The sequence below is a fragment of the Excalfactoria chinensis genome, chromosome 9 (genome assembly GCF_039878825.1).
Source record: "Excalfactoria chinensis isolate bCotChi1 chromosome 9, bCotChi1.hap2, whole genome shotgun sequence".
NCBI lineage: Eukaryota > Metazoa > Chordata > Aves > Galliformes > Phasianidae > Excalfactoria > Excalfactoria chinensis.
The window spans coordinates 2930569-2954044 of NC_092833.1; the positions used below are offsets into that span (position 1 = coordinate 2930569).

At 35.5% G+C, this 23476-nt stretch overlaps 1 protein-coding gene across 2 annotated transcripts in view; it reads left to right on the forward strand.

Annotated features, from left to right (window-relative positions):
- Positions 1-23476, forward strand: part of CLSTN2 (calsyntenin 2) — a 279156-nt gene that overhangs the window by 114191 nt on the left and 141489 nt on the right. For both annotated transcript variants that reach the window (XM_072343954.1, XM_072343955.1), the window contains exon 2: positions 13407-13529. In XM_072343954.1, coding sequence (XP_072200055.1) covers positions 13407-13529 — 123 coding nt within the window. The remainder of the gene's footprint in view (positions 1-13406; positions 13530-23476) is intronic.

Sequence of the window (23476 nt, forward strand, 5' to 3'; positions counted from 1 at the left end):
AAGGAGGTTCTTATAAGGCTGGTAAGTTAATAGATTGTCTTTATCATTTCTTTTCTATAGTTATCCAGCTTACAAGTTTGTATGTAGATGTGATCCATTTATGCTTATCAAAAAGTTTCATTTAATCTTCCATTGATTTGTACTGAGGTTTATTTTCTGGTGTAACTTTTTGTGTGCTTGCCATTGAACTTGCTAGTTCCAGGTCTTTTATATTTAACTTACTGTATTTCTTATTTTGGAGCGAGAATCTGTTCCAAGGCATATTAAAGTTGAAGACAATCAAGCAGATCAGACTTCTTTACTATTAGCAACTCAGATTTACTGCAGGCAATGTTATTTGAATTTGTTGCTCAGTGTGCAAGCAATGGACAAAAGATTCTGATTATCAGCAATTCTATCTGACAGAAGAATCATCAGACAGAGTGTCTATAGAACTCTTGAAACCAATTGGTAGAGACTGATTATCGTTGTTGCTTCAGGAAGATAATAAAAAAGTAATATTTTAAACCTACCTTTTTAAGTAGTTGTTGGCTGTCAATGTGACAAACTCTTGAAACAGCAAAATTATAATTTCTATTTTGTAAAATCTGGAATATTACTGAAAATTGGAGTAATAGTTTGTTTGAAAACATTTCCAGGTGCTTTTAAACTTCAGTTTTCATAGCAATGATTCATGTAGTTCTTTTATGCTCAAACGTAGTTTTCAAACAGGTTGAAGAAATGTCAGAATTGTGCTTTTTAGTCATCAGTTCTTTTGACAGCAGCTGGTACGGTTAATGCAACAATGTAAGCTGGCTCTTCTTTCTTTTTTTCAAGTGGAAACTTACTTTAAGTCTCTTTCCAAGATTCTGTTGCCTGCTCAAATGCAGATATTATGTGCATAATGAGCAGTAAAACTGACAGGACGTGTCTGTCACTGGAGTAATGAATATAAAATGATAGTTTGAAGTGAATGAACTGTAAAATACATAATTACCATTCATTGTTCCATATCTTTTGCAATGATAAGTACCAAATGAAATCTACAATAAAATGTGTTCCATCTGCAACATTGTAGGACAAAGTTTGATATGTCGTGGCTCAAAATCAATCTCCTCTATAAGTAATTTATACAAGTAGTTATAATTAAGAGCAAAGTGGTGAAGATTAAAAAAAAGAAAATAGTGTTTCATACTTAGATGTGAGACTTCATAAGTTTTCTTAAAAATAAATGCATATGTATGCTGAAGATGCAGTTTCATTTTTCTTATTTTGTGTTCCTTTGCACAGGCAAGTTTTTCTATCCCGGCTGAAGCCTGGCTCATTAACTCATTTTACAGCACATAGCAGTAATTGAGGTAATCCCTGTCTTTATCTAGGAGTACTAATGAATTGAAGATCATCTGTTTTTAAGATTAGGCAGACAGAAATGAATATTGAATGAATTTATAGACACAAAATGAATATCCTGTGAAAGTCCTCACATGAAGCTATTCTGAGCAATTTACTGTTCTAACATTAACTGTCTGGAGGGAAGAAAATAGTGATTGCATCCAGTCTTCCCAAATTCCTTAAAATCAGGGTTTTTTTTCTCTGAGGAACCTGTTTCGGTAGGGAAACATAGCAGGGTTGTCAGCTTATAAATATTAAATGGCTGAAGGGGATGGAGCGCCTAATATCTGTATGCCATTGTTTCACCATTGATTATTCCTGTTTGTCTGCTTGGTGGTCCTCTGTTAGGGACCACGGCCCAGTGTGATGTTTTGCATCAAAATTTAAAACAGCAGTTTTGCAAAGTTTTATTTCCTTTCCTTGCTTACGTCCTGTTAGCAGACTTTCCAGTGGCTGGTCCATAACTCATGAGCCATGTGGGACTTACACAGAAATCAAGACTTGGGTTACTAGAGCACATAAATCATTTGACAAGCAGAAGGCTGGCTAGGAAACAAAGAGATGGCCAGCTAACCTTTTATGTTGTTGGGAAGAAGGTACAGAGTAGGAATCACTGTGGCAAATGTCTCTTGATGGCCATGCAAATGGGTGAAGCCAATTCTACAGCAGAACAGAGGAAAGTGCTAGTGTTGTCACCTGCCCTGTCTGTGACCCAGACCTATGGGGTTAAGAACAAAGAGATGGTTTTAGAAGATTGTTTGTAATATTAGGAAGATTGGTCAGACTTGCCATGTTTGTTTGTTTTTTTCTTAGTCATGTGGTTCCTTGTGCAATGTGCCTCGAGTCTAAAAGCATTTTGGCTTTGTCTGTGTAGGACAAAAACAGGCAGGAATTAATGGTTTTTAAAAGAGAAAAAAAACCAAAAAGTTTTGGATAGCATTAATGCTTGCATCTGAAAGGCTCTGCAAAGCTGAGAGTACCAGCTTCAGCTTAACAACAAAGGAAAAAAGTAAATGCTTTCAAGAGATCTACAAATTTCTTCCATTATTTGGATATCCCCTTCCTCGCTCATTTGTATTACAAGGCTGAAGTGAGAGGGGCAGTTGTTCAGGGAGGAAAGCTGTCTTAAATCACTGTGGAAGTTGATAAAATGCATTCCGATGAGCTTGAAACCTAAAAAGCCTCTTGATTCTGTGGTTGGAGCCATCTAGGGAAAGTAATATGTTACTCGTTGGTACAATCTCTGACCAGAACCAGGGCCTGGAGACTGGAAATTCTAATTCCTAAGTCAGGCAATGTTTTCCACATTTTTCAGTCTGAGCACTAAATATACTCTATTTTTTAATTTTCTTTTAATACTTAAATCCAGAAATCAGGATAAAGTAGTTGCTAATGTGTACATTGTGTTTTAAAATTAGACTGTTGACAAGCTTATTTCTATAAACAGAGTGATATCAAATCACTTAGAAGTTAGGAGATGCTCTAAGAAAGTTGGAAGGAATAAGAGAAAAATGAGAGCCATTTCCAAGCTGTGAAATGTAAGAGAGAGAGTTTCGAGGAAGGAATAAAACATTAAGGTAGGATGAATGGTAATTTTAAGTTTACATCTGTAGGAAATGCACTGAGGAAAAAAGACTGTTGGGGAAAAAATAAAGGTTGTCCTGATAATGAGGAGTAGCATAAAAGACTGAATTGTACCAAACAGGGTGTTATATTGACAGAAATGCTTATAATGAGAAATGGTATCAAAGCTTTAAAAAAAATATTTATTTCAGCCAGCTCCTGGGTCTAAGCTGAGCTGTTAAAAGAAAATAACTAGAAAAAAAATTAAATACAGAATATGTCTGAAAAATTAGCATTGTTATGAAAAACAGGATGTGTTTATTTATGCTTGACATACTGATCATACAGCCCATGTAATTATATGCATCCTTCCATGCTGGAGAGCTAAAACATGTAGATCTTGACATATGGAATTTCTGGAATGCGCAAACATGTACCATCTTACATGTGTTTCCTACTGCAGTGTAACAGTGACTGACGTAAGCATATGCCATTCATGGCTTAACCTAATCTGAAAATGGTGCAAAGCAGCCAGAATAGATACATACTGTAAAAGTTTCTCTTCTCATGCTTCCAGCCTCTATTTATGGGCACTGTTATATCTTTCCTTGCTTCACAAGCCTTTGCTCATATAAACTTAAGTTGAATTTGCTGCAGGCTCCTATGCTCTTGCCCTCTTTCTGTTTTTGCCTGTTTTCTTGAGGTATTTCAGCTTATGCGTTTTCCCCTTTTTCATAAGGGAACAAAGGCTCCCCTTTCAAAAATGCACTTGTTACTTAAAAATGACATGGCTATTTTGGGAAAAAAAATGGTGGCCGTTTTTGGTAAAAAGCTCTCTAGTACCTTTTGGGATAGTCTGGGCTACCGTCTCTCAGGATTAAATAAAGTATGGGTACTTTGAAACAATACATATCATGAACATAATGAGGTCCCCTTTACTGTAATATCTCTAGGCTTCTGCTGTATGAAATTCTGTAGTTTTGAACAAAGGTTGGAAATAGGAACATTAATTTTTCTGTGTTTAAAAAAAGAAAAGTAATTAAATGATTATTTCCCTAAGATCTTCTGTATTAGGATCTACCTTATTTTGCAGGGTTTCAGATGTGTAGGATTACATGATTGTAGCATGTGATATCAGTGAGATTAAGTTATATAACACTCAAGAGAACGTGCTATAAAAATAGTGTGACACAAAATTGATGTATTTTGTGAAGGTTACAATCTATTAATCAACTTATTTTTTATTTTCTTTTAACCTCACAAATAATGGTTTTAATTTTGAATTTTTCAGAACACCATTTGCATCTTTGGTGCAGTTCTGAAGTTTGTTCAGACATAAATACATAAAACCAAAGTTAGTTTAATCCTCATTTTTAAGACTTTCACTTCTAGGTCATTGCTTACTAAGAAAAACCTGCATCTTTATTGGGTAAGGTACAGAAGAAACTAGTACCATTGAAAATCTGCTCACCAATTGCTAAAAGTCTATTGCTTTATTATAATGTCGAGCTGAAGTGTTTGTTTAGAGATGTCATCAAGACTAATCATAAGAAGTAACGCCAACAAAGTTCCTTGGTTTGAATGCTGCAGGCACTGAAAGAGAAATTTAACATAGAAATAAGGTTTATGGTTAACCAGGGCACCATGGAGGTTACTCTTGCTATTTTGCATAATCCTTTTGTTTGTTTCCTATAGTAACATGCTGCTTAGATGTAAAAAAGAATGTTTATGTGCGATCCTTTATATTCTTAGCACTCCTGTATTATGTACAAGATATCCAGTTAATGGCACAATGGCATTGGAATCCTTGTTCAGATAGTATCACCCAACAAAACTCTTCAGAGGACATTTACAAGCGCTGGAATCAGGTGTATTCAGAATGCTTGTTGTAACCTCATAATGGAAAAATAAATTCATATTTCATACAGCTTTCAGTCTAAACAAGAGAAAGGTAAAACTTGTAGGAGAAAGGCAGCTTCATACAGTAAAGATGGAGTTACTAAATACTGGAGAAAGTTAAGTGAAATAGTAAAGAAGAATTAAACAGAGATCTTTACCGTATTATGAGTCTCAAATTATATTTTTTAAATGAGAATGTGCAGTTGCGTACTCGAACGTTAAATGAAAGGTAAGTCCTGTTAAGTGAGATTGTGAGTTTTAAATGTTTCTATGACTGGAATGAAATACACAGAAAGGCATAGCCTAACTTATTTATGACCTTTTTCTGCCTTTGTAACATTAATTAAAATATTTTGCTGTGCTAATTAGATACTTTCTCCAAGATTTTTAACTGCATAGCCCTTTGTGGGTAAGGACTTAATCTGTGGTGTGCTTTGCAATAGCTAATTGTGGGACGGACTCATGTGATTCCAGTTTTGTTACTTAACATATAGTACACATCTGGACATCTAAATCAATGAGATGAAATTTCCTTTTCCTCAATAAAAATAACATACAAATTTAGGACACAGAGCATAGATTTGTGATCCATTATCTAAAAAACAACAGTAAGTCACACTGTAAAGCCTTTCCAGCATATTCATCTATATAGGAAATGTGCTTTACGAAATAGGGAGATCAAAAGCAAAAATGCTTCTAATAGCTTTAAATGTCAGAATTTTTGGTAGAGTTTTAGAAAATCTTTAGCTTATATTTTTTTATTTTTATTTTTATTTTTAATTATTTTTTTCCTCCCTGAAAGGTACAGGAATGGGTTGACAAAGCATTTTATTAAATTCCTATTAAATATTTGGATTGGTTTGGTCAGTGCTAAAATGAATATCCCTTCTTCTCTACTCCAAAAAAAGTGTTTATATAAGAAAAAATACAATTAAAAAAATGATAGCTACAAAACCTTCTAATCACATCAAGATAAAAGCAGAGTATGTTATTTCACTTCAGGACTAACCAGTAAACTGCTTGTCTGCTATCAGGCAGCTTTTGGTCCACAAAGGAATACATTACCTCAGCTTTTCCCATTATTTTTTTTTTTAATGTAAGAACAGATTTTGCTAATGGGAGTTGTTATTGGAAGGATTTGCTAACTGTAGAAGACTTCCTTGTTCAGTTTATTTCATGCAAAATTGGTTTTGTTGTGCACTATGATCAAATCATTGCCGATTTATACATTGGATCTCCAGCAGTAATTTGCTGAGATGCACTGTTCATAATGTATTCTTCAGTTAAAATGTTCTCCAAAGTGTCTTGGGAGAATCATCTCTCATAGATTATATAAATCCTACTTTATCTGAACTTAGTGTCAAAACTCGCACTGCCTTAATTGGGCTTGGAATTTCACATTATTGTTTTATGCAAAAGCACATAGAGTGTTCAAATTTAAAGCTATCTATCAAAAAAGGAAGTCCGGAATGTAACTGCTGATGTTTCAGTAATTTAGGCAGTGGCATCACATAGAGAACTGAGCATATCATGAGACAGAAGAATAAATTTTATCTTTACAGTTTGTCACTGGTGAAACATACAAAATGTGTACCAGTGTGAGCCTCTTTTGTATGCAGGGGAGCCATAGCTTTCTGATTTCCTGTTAAAATAGCTAGTTGGTGTTTTATTCCTAATGCTGAGGAAGATTTATCCCTAGGAAATGCAAGCATTTGCTTGCTTTCCAGCAATTTTTAGTATCCACTTCTAACTTGGTTTCTTCAAAATACATTCAAGTTCCATCTCCTCTTGCCTTCTCTGCCTTGAAGAGGAAGACTTAAATTCTCTGTCAAATCCCCATTTCTTCAGTGACCTAAGCCCCAAAATGTACATCCTTTATAATTTGTTTATCCTTCTCCACTACTCTTAGATATTAGGTCCCATTCTTTGATTTCTAGCTTCAGCTTGTTCTGAAGAAGGCAATGCAGGAAGTCCAGGTCTGTGTCTCAGGATTTATCCTGGAGGAATAAAGGTCTGCCAATCAGGTGTATGAACTGTTTGAAGGAGAACCATTGAGCTAGAGCTCTGGCCTTTGCTGACCCAAATCTCCATGAGGTGTTTGCCCAGTGAAGTATCACCCAAAAGGAGTGGACTGCCAAACCCATGGCCTTCAGATCAGAGAAGGAGGTTTTATTGGCCATAATGATTGCATGTTTGCAGATGTCCACGTGCTGTCTGCATTATCAGGATTTTTATTTTTAATTCATTATTCTCCGAACAGAAATCTTTTCTTTGTCATTGTTCTACAGAATAAGGATTTGTAGTGCAGACTGCTTAAGGTATGAAGTTCAGTTGTTTATCTTCTACAGAAGTGAGTGAGATTTTAAGGATACATTTAAAAGGCTTCAGAAGCATCTTCACCTTTAACTGAATTTAGAGGAGGACCTCTGTCATACAGACAGGATTCTAATAAGCTGAGCTGAAGCCTGTTGAAGTCAACAGATAAAAGAATTTTAAAAGCTGATTTGAGTGTTAAGAAAGCCTAAGCTTTCTGCTGATTTTACTTTTATCAACAGACTCTTTAAGCTAGAGATGAGAGAACACATCAGTGTGTTTAAATGGAAAATAGATCTGTTCTGCTATTTTGGAAAGAAGAAAGGAAAACATTTGTATTCATAAAGCAGTTCTTAACTCAAAGAATTTGCTTCTGCAAGCTTTAGCTTCAAAATCAGTTAAAGCAGCTAGGCAATATTGACTCTACCTTAGTGTCAGGAGATACAACTACTGAGGTTCACTTTTTTTCTCCTTTCATATTTCTTCTTTAAAGTGCTATTTTTGATCAGTATAATTTTCTATGTATTTTAAATCAGTAAACATCTAAAATTTAGAAAAGCCATTGTACTATGTTCCTCGTACTCTTATTTTTCACCCCCAACTCTCTCATAGTGCCTATCTTGGATTATAGTTCTTGCTGCTCCTTTAAGACAGACATATAGCCCATATTATGGTCCAGTTATGGTATTACTTCTGCACTGACAAAGTGAAGCTCTGTTTGTGGACACTGTGACTTGGAAAATCTAATTTACAGAGACTGTGATTATCTTCAGAAAGCCCTGTACACATCTTGCTGTGTGATAAGTAACCTTTTAGCTCTGTAGATGCTAGCAAGTAGACTGTGTACCTGCAGTCATACATATAGGAAAGAGCTTTGGGCAGATGACAAAGAGCTCAGGGAGTGAATTTGATATTTCCTTTTCCTGCTGCATTAATGTATTGATATCTGTGATTTTGTTCCCTTGTGTTCTGCTTCCCAAGAGCCACCTTGGGAAGGTATAAAGTGCTCAGATGGAATCTTAGTGAGTGATTGAGTTTGGTGTGAGATGGTAGCGGTTTCTTTAACCATGTATCAGGTAGTAAACAGCAGAGTGGGATACTGAGAGGGCTGTCTGGGAAGGGTGATGCACAGGGCATACTGCACAGAATGGTAGAAAGTAGGGGCTTGCCATATTATTATTTTTTCCAGCAGGTGTTCCTCCTGCTCTGTTTTGGCTTTTGTCTTTAACTTGACTTTCAAGTCCACATGGCTGGGGGCATGGGAGTTCCTGTGGACGCTACATGATGAGTTTGGTTCTCTTTAGCTTTTTTTTTTTCCTTTGTTCTTTTTCAAGTCAGATGCATTTGTAGTTGCAACACAGAGTAGTAGTTTTCTACCATGGAGGTTAATTAAATCCAAAATCTTGTAATCAGAGCCTTTAGTAAGATAGACTAAATGCAGTGTAAATGGTGCGTACGAATTTTAATGACTACATCTCTAACTGTAATCAATGAAAAGGAGAATTGTCTTATCTTAGATTCTAGAAATTATTTACATTAACTTTTTACATGAATGGCAAACAAATTACGGGAAGGCAAGGAAAGTCTAGAAAACAAAAAACCCATGTAGTTCTGGTATAGGTCAACTGTATGTCTTAAATATGTTTGAATTTGTGAATGCATGGTACTGATTTTGACTTTTACCTAGACAGAAAAATGCAGGTAAAAGGCATGTGATGAATCAACAGCAACACTTATTCTGTACTGTGTGTATCAATCTAATGCTTTCATTCCTTGGATGCAGATCATCTATTAAAAAAGAATAAGAAAAAGTATATTGTTTTAGTTTTGGAGTTTCTCTAGGCATGTTTCAGCTGGGATGGAATTACTTTATAGTGCCTGGTGTGATGCCGTGTTTTTTGTCCTTGGAGAAAGCCAGTGTTGATAGTACGCTGATGTTCATAGTTGCTGCTAAGCAGTGTTATACAGAGCTAAGGCCATTCTCAGTGTAGGATCCCAGGAGCTGGGGAGAGACAGAATTAGAACAGCTGACTTAAACTGGCCACAAGGATATTCCGTACCATCATCATGGGGAAGGGGTTCTGAAGGGGGGGAAGTTCATCTTGCTCTCTTCTACTGCTCGAGGGACTAGCTGGGCATTGGTCAGGGGAACAGTGAGCAATTGTTTCTGCATTGCTTGTTATCTATATTCATATATGTATATTTAAATAGTTGTAAATATTATCAATTTCCTTTTCTCTGTTTTAGTAAATAATTTTATCTCAACCCATGAATTTTACTTTCTTTTTTCCCCGATTCCCTCCCCCATTCTGCCAGGGAGGTAGGGAAGTAGCGAATGACAGCGGTGCTGAGCCACCTGCCAGGTTAAACCACAGCAGTGCACTGCAAATTAACATAGCCCAAGAGGAAGAAGAATTTGCTGTTTAGCTCTTATCAGCTGAATTTCATGCTTCTTTGCTCTACTGAGTTTCTCTTTCTGTATAGTGCACTACTCTCTTAGTTCCTGAAACTTTGACGTACAAGCCTCTATAGAAATTTGTTCCATCACCTTTAACAAATGCAAAATTGACTTTTACTATTGCTTTCTTATAGACAGTTGATCACTGTAGGCACTGTTGACAAACATTAAAATCTTCTGGAGGGAGAGGGGTGTTTGGTAGCAGTTTCTACTTCTTCCATTTTTAAGATAAATGCTGCATTCCCTCCTTATCTTAAAGTTTATAACAATTTCAGAAATGATAATGTTAGTCTTTGCCCTGCATGAACACTTTGTACAAGAGGACTGATGTTATTTATTACACAGTGTGAATTTCATTTTTCAATTTTTCTGTTTAAATGTTTTATTTCAGATAGTATTAAGGAGACAACAGGAGAAACCAGTTTTACTTTTTTTTGTTTTTTAAGTAAAAGCAGGGTGACATTGCTCTAACTTTGGAATCTTGACCTAAAATTTGATTTTCTGATGTAACTGAGGAAAAAAAAAAAGCTATGTGTGCATAATTACGTATCTATATACACATACACATAGTGAAAAAAGAATAATCTGCTGTTCAATCATGTTTTGGAAGTCTGTCAGAAGGGTAAAATTATTAAAATTTGTCTCAATGGATTTCGGTAGTTTTCTACATTGATTTCAGAGCAGCCCTTGTACTTGAATGTCAGAGCTGGATAACAAGAGGGTCAAAGGAATTACTGCTCAAGTTACTAGAAATCGTGTTTTTAACATATCCAGCTCTGAGGAAGTGGATGCATTGCATGTGTGTTGTTTTTACTTTGTTACACTAATATAAAAATAAAGAAAATAGATAAGGGAGGAGAAATGACATGTTCATAAAGCAGGCATCACTAGAAAAATATCTGATTTGTATTTAAATGAATGTAATTCTGAAGTATCTTCAAATGTGACTCAGCAACTGGAGTAGGAAAGAATGAAACACTTTTGAATTCTGTTTTAAAAACCAGTTATCACAGGTTGCATGAATAGTTATGAATCATCATAACTGTTCGTTTGGAGTAGCACATCATTAGAACTTATAAATAATTAGGATTTCCATTGTTCTTTGCTTTTGTTTTATTGTTCCTTTCTTCCTGCTATGCCTGTCTCCAAGGTCTAGGACTAAATTGTAGCAATTGTTCCTAATCTACTTTCTTTTCTTCCTACTCTAATGTAATATAAAGAATTACATTGCTGTCATTGACTTGGCTGTTGTAGCTCATGGGACGCTAATGGAAAAAAGATGCTTGTAGAGTTGCAATCACTGAATGCTGAGACGATTTCTTAAATAAAGTCATCAAAATTACTGTGCAGAATCTATTGTAGGAATAAAGACAATTTATTTGTTGGTTTTTTTTCAATTTATTTTGATTATTTTAGTATGCTTTTTTGTTATTTTGTTGTTGTTTGTTTGTATGAGCTTGGGGAATTAACAGAACCAGGAAGGAAGAAAATCTGCCTTTAGTATTTTTAGTTGCTTAAGGAATTAATTTTTCATTCAAACTCCCGTTTACTGATTCAGTTATTGTTAAATTGTATCTGCATTTAATCAAGAGATGGATTGTTATTCTGTCAGTCAAACTCTCAGAGTGCTAACAGAATACAAGTGGAGCATATATATGTGTATAGCTATTTCTGTTGAGGCAATTCACCTGTTCAAATAATACATATAACACACTTAAACTGCCCTGCAAACTAGAATCTCATTATATAAACTCACCAGTTTCTCCTTCTGGGTGTCCAGTCATTACATAATAAAGAGATTTGAATTTCCTACTTTCCTTTCACCTTTCTAATATCCCCAATTTAATCTTTCCATTGCTTAGTTATTAGCAAATGGGCAAAAACTGTGAAAATCAGTGTCTCTTCCTCTAAAAGAATGTATACTCCAACATATAAGTTCACCCAAAGTTCTCATTTTACTAATCATAATATGGAATAATTCAGTTTTAAAAGAACCTCAGATCATTCCTCCTGAGGCCATGATTTCCTAATGATTAAACAAAGGAGCAAGAAGGAAAAAGATGGAAGTTAGCCATGAATTAATTTCTTATTTCCAAACAACTAGGGAACAAAATAATTATTAATTGTTGAGCTTTTCAACTGTGAACAAACTTTCTCAGTTGCCTTTGATGTCTAGAACTACTTTTTCTACTTTGAATAAAGCTATGTGAGTGAAATATCAAGCCTGTTCTTGTCTGAGGGGTTTTGCAGGAGGCAAGGCAATAAAGAGTTGATGGTGGTGCGTATGGGTGAGGGAGTGCTGGTTGTTAGTTGTGTTGCAAAATAAAAGGCAGGGATGATTTATAATAAGGTCATGTAGCAACAGGACAAGAGGGGAAATGGTTTTAAACTGAAAGAGGGAATATTTAGACTAGATATTAGGAAGAAGTTCTTTACTCTGAGGGTGGTGAGACAATGGAACAGATTGCTGTGAGAGGCTGTGGATGCCCCCTCCCTGGAAGCTCTGAAGGCCAAGCTGGATGTGGGGCTTTGAGCAACCTGGTCTGTGTCACCGCCTATAGCAGGGAGGCTGGAACTAGATTATCTTAAAGGTCCCTACCAGCCCAAAACATTCTGTGATACTGTGCAGGGATAGGACAGGGAGAAGTGGTCTAAAACTTGAAGATAGAAATTTCCAGAAGAACTCCTTTACAGTAAGGGTGAAGGAATGCTGGAACATGTGGCCCAGAGAGGTTATGGAGTCTCCCATGACGATATTCATGAGCTGTCTGGACACTGACCAGTACAGCCCATTGTAGAGAATCTGCTTTAGCAGGAGGATTGGACATGATGATCTCTTGAGGTCTCTTCCAACCCCTGCAATTCTATGGTTGCTCTAAGTAATCCCATCTAGTTAAATTTGATTTTTAAGTGTCAGCCTTCTGTCTTGTCTTGAGATGATTCCTGTTGCTTCACCAGATGTTATTTGCAGTGTTGCATACATGCAACTAAATAATATGTACAAAAATTATCTTGCATCTGGACTTGGTGGTAAAGTGATACGCATCCTTAGTGCAGTATTTACTGATGCCTGTGGTAGAACATGCTTCAAACTGTTATTTGTATTACTTCTATAGGAGTTACAAAAATGTAAAAGTCGAGTGATGACTGTTGATAAGAGTAGCAAAGCTATGCTGTTTACAGAATAGAAATGAAGACCAAGTCATGTTACCATGTCAATAAATAGAGGATGGTTGTTAAGAGGGGGGCATATTGAAAACTCTCAGGAATAAGTCAATCTGGTGCATGGTTTATTCTCTACAAGGTACAGGACACAAAAGTACTTCTCAGTATTTTCCTAAAAATGTAAAATGAGAAGCTGACTGGAGTACTGGAATACTGGAGTATTCCTCCTGCCTTTCTACTTGTTTCTAAATCTTGATACGAGCTGTATTTCTTTGGACATTTTTTTTTTTTTATTGTGTCGGTTTTGCAACCAAAAGCAATTCCTTTAAAAGTATCTGACCATAATTATGTTGGACAGTTGGGAACACATTAAAAGCATTTTGAAAATTGGCTTTTTATTTTGGTGTCTTTATTGGAGGGATGCCTGTAAATGTTGGTTTTAAATCAGTTGTTTGTGGCACAGTCTTTGTGTCAATTTGATCTAATGTTTGAATGTTTTTAAAGAAACTTGGGTCCTTATGCGTGACTTGAGTAGCAATACTAAATATGTGTTAAATATTTTCTCTTAAAAGAAGATAACATACTAGTGGTATATGCACTGTGAATTAATTGATCATACAATTTTTTTCTTCTTTAGTGAACAAACATAAACCCTGGATTGAGACATCGTACCATGGAATCATAACTGAAAATAATGACACTGTAATTTTGGATCCTCCTCTTGTTGCTTTGGATAAGGATGCACCCGTTCCCTTTGCAGGTAGGAAACTGCTTTAGCAGCAGTATTTGAGTGTGTGGACTGTATTATAAAGTTATTTGCACTTGTAAGGAATTAATTTGTGGAACAAAGATAATCTAAACAGAATCTAAACATGTTAGAGGCTGCATTTGAGTACTCAGGACTTGACCATTGGCCCATGGATCTCGAAATATGATATATGTCTATTCATTTGTTGTGAAGCAGAAGTGTGTATAAAATAGTAGGCTTACACAATTAACTATTTTTTTAAATGATAACACATGAATTTTATGATGAAATTTCAATATACTTTTACAGAAACATTACAATTGCCTAAAGTAATCATATGTAGTTAATTCTGTTTATAAATGCTAACTTGTCTCTTCCTGTTCCACACCCTGGTCCAAAACTGGCCGTAGGCAAATTCCATGACAAATATTTAAAAGGAGCTCAAATTTTATATTACTATGTTAGTACTTTATAACTGTCAAGATTTGGACAGAAAATGTAATAGAGGTTTCAAAGATTTTTGCTAAGATTACTGTATGATAGATGTATGCCCTATAGAAGTTTTAACCTGTATTAACCTGACGCTTATTCTGTCATACTGTGTACTTTAGCAGACAAGTGTTCTTTTGCACATCAAGCTAAGTTTTCTCCTAATATCCCTGCCTTAATAAGGGTATTTCTTGTGAAGATATGGGAATATATTAAGGTTTTACAGCTATTACGAAGATCCTAAATACATCTATTTCTTAAAAATATTTGATTGTTTAAGAATATTTATTTTTTAAGAAAAGGAGCTGGTAAAATATCCTATGAATAGCCTCAAAATGTTCTTGTGAAATACAGACAGGTACAGGAAGCAGTAAGATACGGTACTCGGCCCTAAATTATTTTATAACATCATGTAAGAATTATTAGCTATTTTCCCCAAAAGCACACTCCGTTTTAAGATCAAGATTGATTTTTGACTCATGGTGCTCCCTGGTTCTTGGCCTCACAGAATATATTTCTTCCTCAAATACATATTCATTGGGGCAAATTTAGTGGAGAACACTCAGGTGAATTTATTCAGAGGTAAAAACCCCATAGAGTATCTAGTATGGCCACAGCAATCTGAGCACCAGATACTGCATATCTGTTTCTATGACACTGAGTTACCTGTTACTGGAGAAGTAATCAATATGCATTCAAAGATAAGGAAGCTACCTCTAAGTAGGACATGCTAATTATAGTTAGAGCAGGTGTACTTCATACATACATGCTCGGGGTATGGTATCATGTTTCACAAACTATTTTTTAAGCAAAGAAAAGAAAGAAAAAACTAGTTTCCAAGATATTTGTTTACGAATTCATTAAGATTCCACAATTTTTGTTTTAAAGTAGAATAAAATAAGACTTCATATGACAAGCAGTTATCCATAACACATTTGTGTAACTTACACTTTTTTTTTCTTAGTGCTGTCTTTCACATGGATACGTAATTCATTCTTTCAAATGTTTGTGACAAACAGTAGTAAATCTTATTTACTAGATCCTTTTCATTTAGGGGAGATTCATCTATTGGTATGAATGTTTATCTTATTGCATCTTTCACTTTTATTCCCTTGGGAACCTTATAGGAATGTTAATTATGTGCTATTTCCACTGATACTTGATCAAAATGTGAGCTAATTGTTTGATTTTCTTTGTTTCTTATGTTGGGATAACCAACATATTTTTCTTGAGTTAGTGATTTACCTTCTGTGTAGAACACCATCCTTTGAAATACTGAGCTTGCACACGCTGACTTCTGTGGTAAAAAAGTTACCTTAGTTAATAGTTTTAATTTAGCTTCTTCACTTACTGATTTTATTTATGTTTCAGGAAGCATATATTCCCTGGTATATATTCCCTGGCATTAGCCTTTCAGTTCATTTCCACTTATTCATTTGCTTTTGGTGTTATGGCCTACAGTCTATACATAACATTATAATTCTGACTGAACCCTTTATTCCCTCAAAGGGCCTGGATTCCCTATCTGTTTTGAAATACCTCTGTATTTTCTTTTTTTAAAAAGCTCATTCCTCTTTAATTTGTTAAAGTAACATTTATTCTTATTTCTTAAGTTTAGACTTTACTGTCATGTAATTAAATTTGGCTTCATAACAATCTTAATGTTATTATGAATCTTTGTGGAAAAATCAGTTCGTATGATTATACACAGTAGGAGCAAACTGAAAATGTACACAGCTAAGATTAACAGTACTCACTAGCATTACATTTAATGGTACTTTAATGTGGAGTTTTTTCTGTGGACATATTTTGTTTAGGTGTGAGAAACGCACGTTCCCTCTAGTCCTATCCCTGGTTACACAGGAGAAGAGGCAGACCCCTCACCTTGCTTCTCAGACAGTCGTAGAGTGCAGTAAAGTCAACTTTGAGCTTCCTCATCTCCAGACTGTGAACAATCCCACTTCCCTCTGCCTCCCCCCATAAGTCTTGTGCTCCAGACCCCTCGCCAGCTTCATTGCCTTTTCTGGATATGCTGCAGGTCCTCAATGTGTTACTGGCAGTGAGGGTCCCACAGTACTTGAGGTATAGCCTCAAATTGTACCAGAATTGTTCCAGAGAACCAGAGCTCTAACTGTTCCTTCACTTTTGCCCTATTAATGTTTTTATTATTTAGTTGCTTTACAAAACTCTAGCCTTTTGAAACAGTTTTCCCTTGATTGTTTTTTGTAAAAATGGGCTCAGATTCAATAATGTGTCAGGGCAGAGTTTCTGGCTTACACTTAAATATCTGCTTGGATCTCTCTAAACAAGATGTTTAAATTAGGCTTAAAAGTATGTAGTTTCTTCCTCTGGATCTATAGCTTCTGCAGTAGTTCAAATGTGGTTCCAGCCTTTGTTGTATTGCCCAGCTTGCTTTATAGTGTAGGGAGAAGTAGTAACTCTTGCCATTCTGTATTTCTCAGCTTTCTTCAATGCGTTTAAAACTTAACATGAAAATGCTGCCCTTCCAGAAGGGACAAAATTTGGGCACAACGAAGCTGTTATGTCAATCAGGTCTTTAGTAAGAAGGAAGTTTACTCAGAATCCTGGTTTAAGTAAGGCTTGGTACTAGACTGCAATCTTTGTTTGTAATCCTGTTAAATTGGGCCAAACCTCTCTTCTGAGTTAGAACCAATGTTGCATATCTCTCAATGGCATTAATTACCTTTTTGTTAACCCCACAAGTATTTACATATTAGACTACTTAACTTACAAATTCACACACTTGCATTGCAGCCTTTGCTACAATTTAGTTATTTTAAAGAAAACATGGCATGTCAAGTGAAGCCAGCTGAGGCTTAGTTCTTCAAGCTGCAATCAAGTTACGTGGGCATGAGATTGTACAATTCATGGAAGTATTTAGTATGAGGTAGAATGGCTGCCTGAAATTTTAGAGCTGGGAAAGCTTCTTCTAGAGATCTAGGTAAGGATAGATGTCGTACTGACTTGGTGTCGCAGGGAGACAGCAAGATTATTTCTTAATTGGTGCTGTAAATGCAAGAGTAAATCTTTAGTGTCTGTGCAATCAACCAAAATGCCACAAGAAGAAAAGTTTTGAAAAGTGCTTGACTGGGGTGATATCTTCTATTGATCCAGGGCTATTGGACTGCTAGTCTTTTTTCCAGTGCAGTGATCAGTAGTGAAGTGACGACAAGAAAGAGTTAAAATGTTTGAATAGGCTGCAGATTTCTAATGTTAACCTCAACATGGGGGGAAAGAATGAGTCCAACACTCATAAATGCAGGAAAAGCATGGTCTGAAGGCATGGTCATGTTGCTTGAGAGGCTGCTCTCAGCTGCTTCATCTCTGCTCCTTCTGACAAATTCTGGGACAGAAGTCTTAATAGAAAGTGTCACACTGTAATTCACTAAGCTACGAGGATTAAACTTCCACAGGAAGTGGAAGATATAAATTAAAAAAAAAAAAAATAAAATCAGAGAATTGCGGAATGGCTTGATTTGATGGGAGCTTGAAGCCCAGCCAGTTCCAGCCACCTACAGTGGATGGGACTTCCACAGCTTCTTTAAAATTTCCATCTTCAGTTCTGTCAATCTCAAATTGAGTGCACTGGAGCCACGTGTCAGAGATTTAATCTCCAAATTAAATCTGCATTATGCTTTATAAATCAAAGTTATTGTTGAGGACTGAGAAATCTGCAGGTAGTCTAGTGCCATGGTCTCCAGGATTGTAGTGATAACAAGATGTATATTGATAGTAGCAGATGCTAACAGAGAATGAGATTGTGCTTTTTTTTTTTGCTTTTTTTTTTTTTTGCTTTTTTTTTTTTTGCTTTTTTTTTTTTGCTTTTTTTTTTTTGCTTTTTTTTTTTTGCTTTTTTTTTTTTTTTTTCCTTTTTCCTCACACAAGAAATTCAGCATTGACTTAAATGAACCAAGAAAGGGCTGTTCGTACCACTCAGTGTAAGATCTCAGAGTTCAGCAAGAGAACCCTGGAACTGGTCATAGTTTTATATTATTAGTGATCCTTTGAGCAAAGTACCATCTTTCAGTTGTCGTGGTGTGCACACAGCATGTGTATTTCATGTTGTGCTTCTCTGCAAAGAATCTTTGACCTGCTAGCACAAAGTTAAGGCGTCTGATGTTTGTCCATGAATTTTATTTGCTCCCACTGGTTTTGTTTTCTATACCCATTCTTTTGTTCCGTTGGGTTTTTTGTTTGTTTTTTTTTTTTCCATTAGTTGTGCCTTATACCTACTCGTCGTTTTTCTGTTTTCTCTTCTGGAAACTTTAACATTGTTCTGAACATTTGTGCCTTTTTTCCTCTCCGTGGCTACTAAGATAAATCTTTTACTGTCTTGTCAAACCCTTCTAGTGTCATACAGATGTTATGGTACGTGTCAATCCCTTATTAATGGAGTGGTCATAAAAGAAAATGCATTCAGCACTGCTTTTCTCTGCTCTCTTGCATCTGAAGTAAAAAATGATGACAGGAGAAAGAAATCTGTGCAGTTGCCCCCTCAGCAGGTCTGTGTTTCTAGAGAGGATTGACAGGAAATGTAGAAAACTCTTCAATTGGTCTCTGAAAATGCTGGCTAACAAATACGATCAGCCTGTTTCATAACTGGAGTGTGAAGAATTTCACAATATTGCAGCGAACTGTCTTTTAGGCTCATAAATTCATTGTGAACTGTGTGATAGATATATGTAAAACCAAGGTTCTTAGAACTATCATGATATGAGCATACCCATGTGTTTATTTTATTATCCAAGTTCATTTTTTTCTATACACACAGTTTTGAAGGACAGTTTGAAAACATTATGATGAATTCTAAAGTGCTGTTAACATCCTAAGTGCTGCCTATTCAAGGTATTGCATAAAAAAAAAAACAAAACATGAAGAAACAGCAAGTTCTGTGGAAAAATAAATTAGACCTTCTTGTCCTTCTTTTAACAAACATAGTGTTGGTTATAGAATGGGCTGACTTATTATCTAATTTAGGAAAACCTACTGGGGGAATCATAAACATAAACACCAAACCAATGAAATCTCTTACAAAGATGGAACATAAAATAGACCTTCAAGGTCAGCTGGAAACTAATTCAAGGCTTTGACTTGAGTGGTTTTCCACTTAGGAGTGGTTTAGCTACAAACAAGGTGAGATTGGCTGAATCAATTTGACAGTGGTGTATTTTTTGTGATAGTGAGAAACTGTCACAAAATGCTGTACAACTTCAGAATGCTGGTTGGAAAGGACACCTGTATATATTTCATTAACAGCAACTGTTTCATTAGTAATGGGCAAAAATGGGTCAGAAAAAAACCTAAGGCAGGGCCTATTATACCTACGTTATCCCTGACAAATAGTTTTCTGTCCTAATTTTAAAGATCTGCACCAACACAGATGCAACAGATTCCCTGGGCAATCTCTTCCAAGTCTTTACCATGCTCAGTGTTTTTCACAGTGCTTAACCTAAGCTTTCCATGCTGCAATTTTAGCCCATTAGATTTTGTCCTATCCTCCAGGGATAGGCAGAGGACCTCATTTCCATTATTTTTGCAGCAACAGCTCTTTTATTTCACCCCTTAAGAGCACTATAAACATCTTAAATAGCACAGGGGCTTCAGCTGTTCGTTGTGTAACTGATAGAGAAGTGAAGCAGAGAAATAGGAGGTGACTTTCAGAGCAATGAGGTGATGATTAATGCCTTTCCACCTTGGAAGTGAAGCTCCTAACACTTCACTGAATCACCCTTATTAGGCGGATACAATTGCATGAGTCCAGTGTGTTGTACCAAGGATAAGCTGGATAATTTTATCTCAGTAAGTTGTCCCCATTAAGTCTTAAGCTTCTCTTACATTCCTGATAGACTTACAGATAGCCTTTTTTTAAAAAAAGGTCGAGCCTGACTCTTCATGGCTCTGTGCACACACTGTCTCAGAAGCAATTGCAAGTCAGGCTTTGTTTGCAGGTGGAGTTTCAGCCTCTTGACTGCTGTTTTGGCTGTGCTAAAACCATGGTAAAGAATGAGTAGGCAGTACTAACATGTAAGAATTTCTGAACATTCATTAACTTCTGATTGCATCCACAAACTCTTCCAAATAATCACTGTTATTTTAGCAGTTCATAGGAGTGTGTATGCTCAGTGCTACCACAGCAAAACCCAGTCATTGCCAGTCTGTTTATATCCAGGGTCATGAATATAAAATCCCATTTATCTGCTCAAAATTGTGAAGCTGTCTGTCTTTCTTGTTTACTTGTTTGCTTTTATCAATAAGCAATAGTTGGTAACAGAAACAACCTTTTTGTACAGTGTTACACATATGGAAAATTACTCTTCAAATTGTGAATACAATGTTTTATAACTCTCACAATCATTAATATATAAAGACATGCTGACACTTTCATGAATGTTGATGTTAATTATTTGTTTTTTCCTGTAGAAATAATACATGATAAAAAACAAAAAAACAAAACAAAACAAAAAAAACTGAACTATAAATTAATCCATGGAATATCGTTGTTGCTCGTAAAAAATGAAGTCTTTAAAATAAGAATATAAAAAAACATCTTCACTGTGATGAAAATATAAGGTAGATGAAGAGATGAGTAGCAGCTCAGTCAGTTGAGCTTTAACCGGAGGGTACTGTTTGCCATCCAGTTATGGTGTTGGATGCGGTGACCTCTGTTGGTCAGTCCCTGCATAGAATTCGTAGATAAAGATTTAATGTGGGTTTTTTCCATTGAATTTTTTTTCCAATTAGATTTGACAGCCATTCTTACTTTTTTTGACAGTATTGAAAGAAGTAGGCCACATTCCTGTCTCAAATGAAGACTGAAGTTTCTAGATCTCACTGTTCTGATAACTCTTTTAGAAGCTTCTGCGTGGTCTGTCATTATAAGAATAAGTAAGGGTAGGAAGAAATTCAGAGTTTAGTGTGTGAACACATGAGGGTAACTTCTGGCAATTGAAAACATTAATGAATGAGAACACTGAAATAAACTTTGTTACAACTAAAGATGATAAATTATGTGTAGCCAGAGAGAAGCAAGTAAAGTAACCAAATAATTATGGTTTGATTATGGACACTTGACACTTGGGCTTTTAGGCTTATGGAAAGGAATGGCAAATTTTAGGCTTCTTGCTTTGAAAATGAATTTGAAGTTGCTTCGAATAGTTTTATTTATAATGTTTGGGAGAATTGTGAATGTACAGACCTGCAAATGAAGACAGAGAAATAATTTGAAATTTTATGGAGCTGCATATTATACTAATTAATTAAACAGGTGTTTGATTAAAGCAGGTCACTACTGAAGTTGCCAAAAAAATATCTGTCATTAAACTGGGATTGCTAGACCTGTAGGTCCCACAATTGGTAACTGCTGTTATGCTATAACTATAGATGTAGTTTCTGCATCTCATGCCTTCTTTGAGCCTTATGAAGCCTATTAACCCATTCCACGTGAATACCGTTACATTTAATTAAAAAATCAAATAAAAACTTGTTAATGTTGTCAATGTATAGAGTTGTTTACTATATAAAATTTTGTTAAAAAGTTCTCTTCCAAATTCCAATGAATTGAATTGTGGGAATTGCTGAAGGTGAGAGATGCAGTTTTATTGGACCTTTCTGCTAAAAAGGATGCTAAAAAAAGAACAACAGCTTCAGCTCCACCTGTAAGATTCATATCATCTTGAAAGATGAAAATGGACAACTCTGAAAGACAGTTGTTTTATTTGAACTTCATCCAGACATTAAAGCAAAACAAAAATCAAAATGAAACCACAAAACGTACGAGTCACAAACTCCATTTTGTAATCCGATATAATTGTGTTGGGCTAATCTTGTAGAAAACTCCAGAAAACCACATTCCATACTTTCCCATTTTATTGTATGAAATTATATTGTTAGCCATAATATGCTTATATTTTTGACCTCATAGTATATTACATTTTGTAGAGATTTGACTTGAATTTTATGCAGATTTCTTTAGCAGCCATTGAAGGTCAACATCTTGGACTTGCAAATCTTGCTATCCCTCCACACTTATTTTATTTTCTGAATGTTTTTGCTGAAGTATTTGTTGCAAAATTTCCAAGTTTGTTTAAATTGTACATTTTACACAAAAGTTCTCATGTGGAAATTGGATAATGAAATCATCAATGACTATTTTTAATTTATCAACAGTTCTTAATTGATAAAAATATTTGCACTGCATCTCAATAAACTGGTGAAGATAGTACAGCCCATGTAAATTACTGACATTAAGCACCTTTTTATAAGCATTTCTAGGGCTGAAACATCTTGAATTGGTACAACTAAACTCACTGTTATGGTAGTAGTCTGTCTTTTGTTCTGGCAGTGTCCATTGGTGAGGACACAACAACATACAATGAATCTAAGCAATGCCATTTTACTGTTATATTTATGTATGTTTGAAAGCTATATCTCAATTTCCAGTTTAAATACGCAGTGATTTATTCAAATGATCTATATCCTTTATTTTGTTTTCAACAACATAAACCATGTGTAATTTAGGTAAATAAATATTTGCTTCTGAATCCTCTGTTTTGAGATGAAAAGGCTGAGGAATATTTCTGATATTACAGCATGAGTGATACTGAGGGCTGCCTTTGGCTTGAAGAGGATCTTCTCTTGTAGCCAGTGCTGTCCTGGTATGTGCAAGCAGGAGAAAAGTGACAGATTTCTGCTGTAGCTAGATGCTTTTTTTTATTGTGCTTGCAGTGAATACTGTAATATCTGAAGTAGTTCTGACAAGTTCAGGTGCAAGTGAGCTTTTTAAAGCATTTATTGTTATAAACAGAATTCTTTGAAAAATGCCAGTATCAAGTATAACTCAGAGTCCTGAAGCTGGATAGTGAAAAGGTTGAAACAAGCAAGAATTAAAAGCATTCCTTTTGTTTGTTTGTTTGTTTTCTCCTTACTTGGTATTTAAAACTTGGTCTTCTTAATCTGTCCACTGTTGCTTTCAAACTGAGCATTAAAAGTCTGTGCTCACCTTTACTTCCAATACTCCAGCAGCATAAAGGACTCATAGATGTGGGCTCGAAGTAGCATGAGAGCTATGTCATATAAAGTGTGTTCCCCACAGCGAAACTACCTGAGCTAATTTCAGGTATGGGAGAAACACATAGTTTATCAAAATGATTTTTAAATGTACATTAAAAAAACAAACAAACAAAAAAACCATGGAAACAGCCTAATTAGGCAGTTTTTTAATCTTTGGAGTTCATTTTTCTTATCAGTAATCAGTTATCTTTGGTGTTTCTCAGCTCCATAAATGTTATTTCCCTGGAATAAAATAAGTAGTCATAACGGTCTGTAAGGGTTGCTGCCAGTCTTGGCAGGGCAGTCTAAAACATACATGTGCTTCTACTTCTAAGAAGCAAGAAAGGAAGGGAAAGCATAAAGAATTCAGCTCTGGGCTGGTAGTTTAGAGCATTGATTTT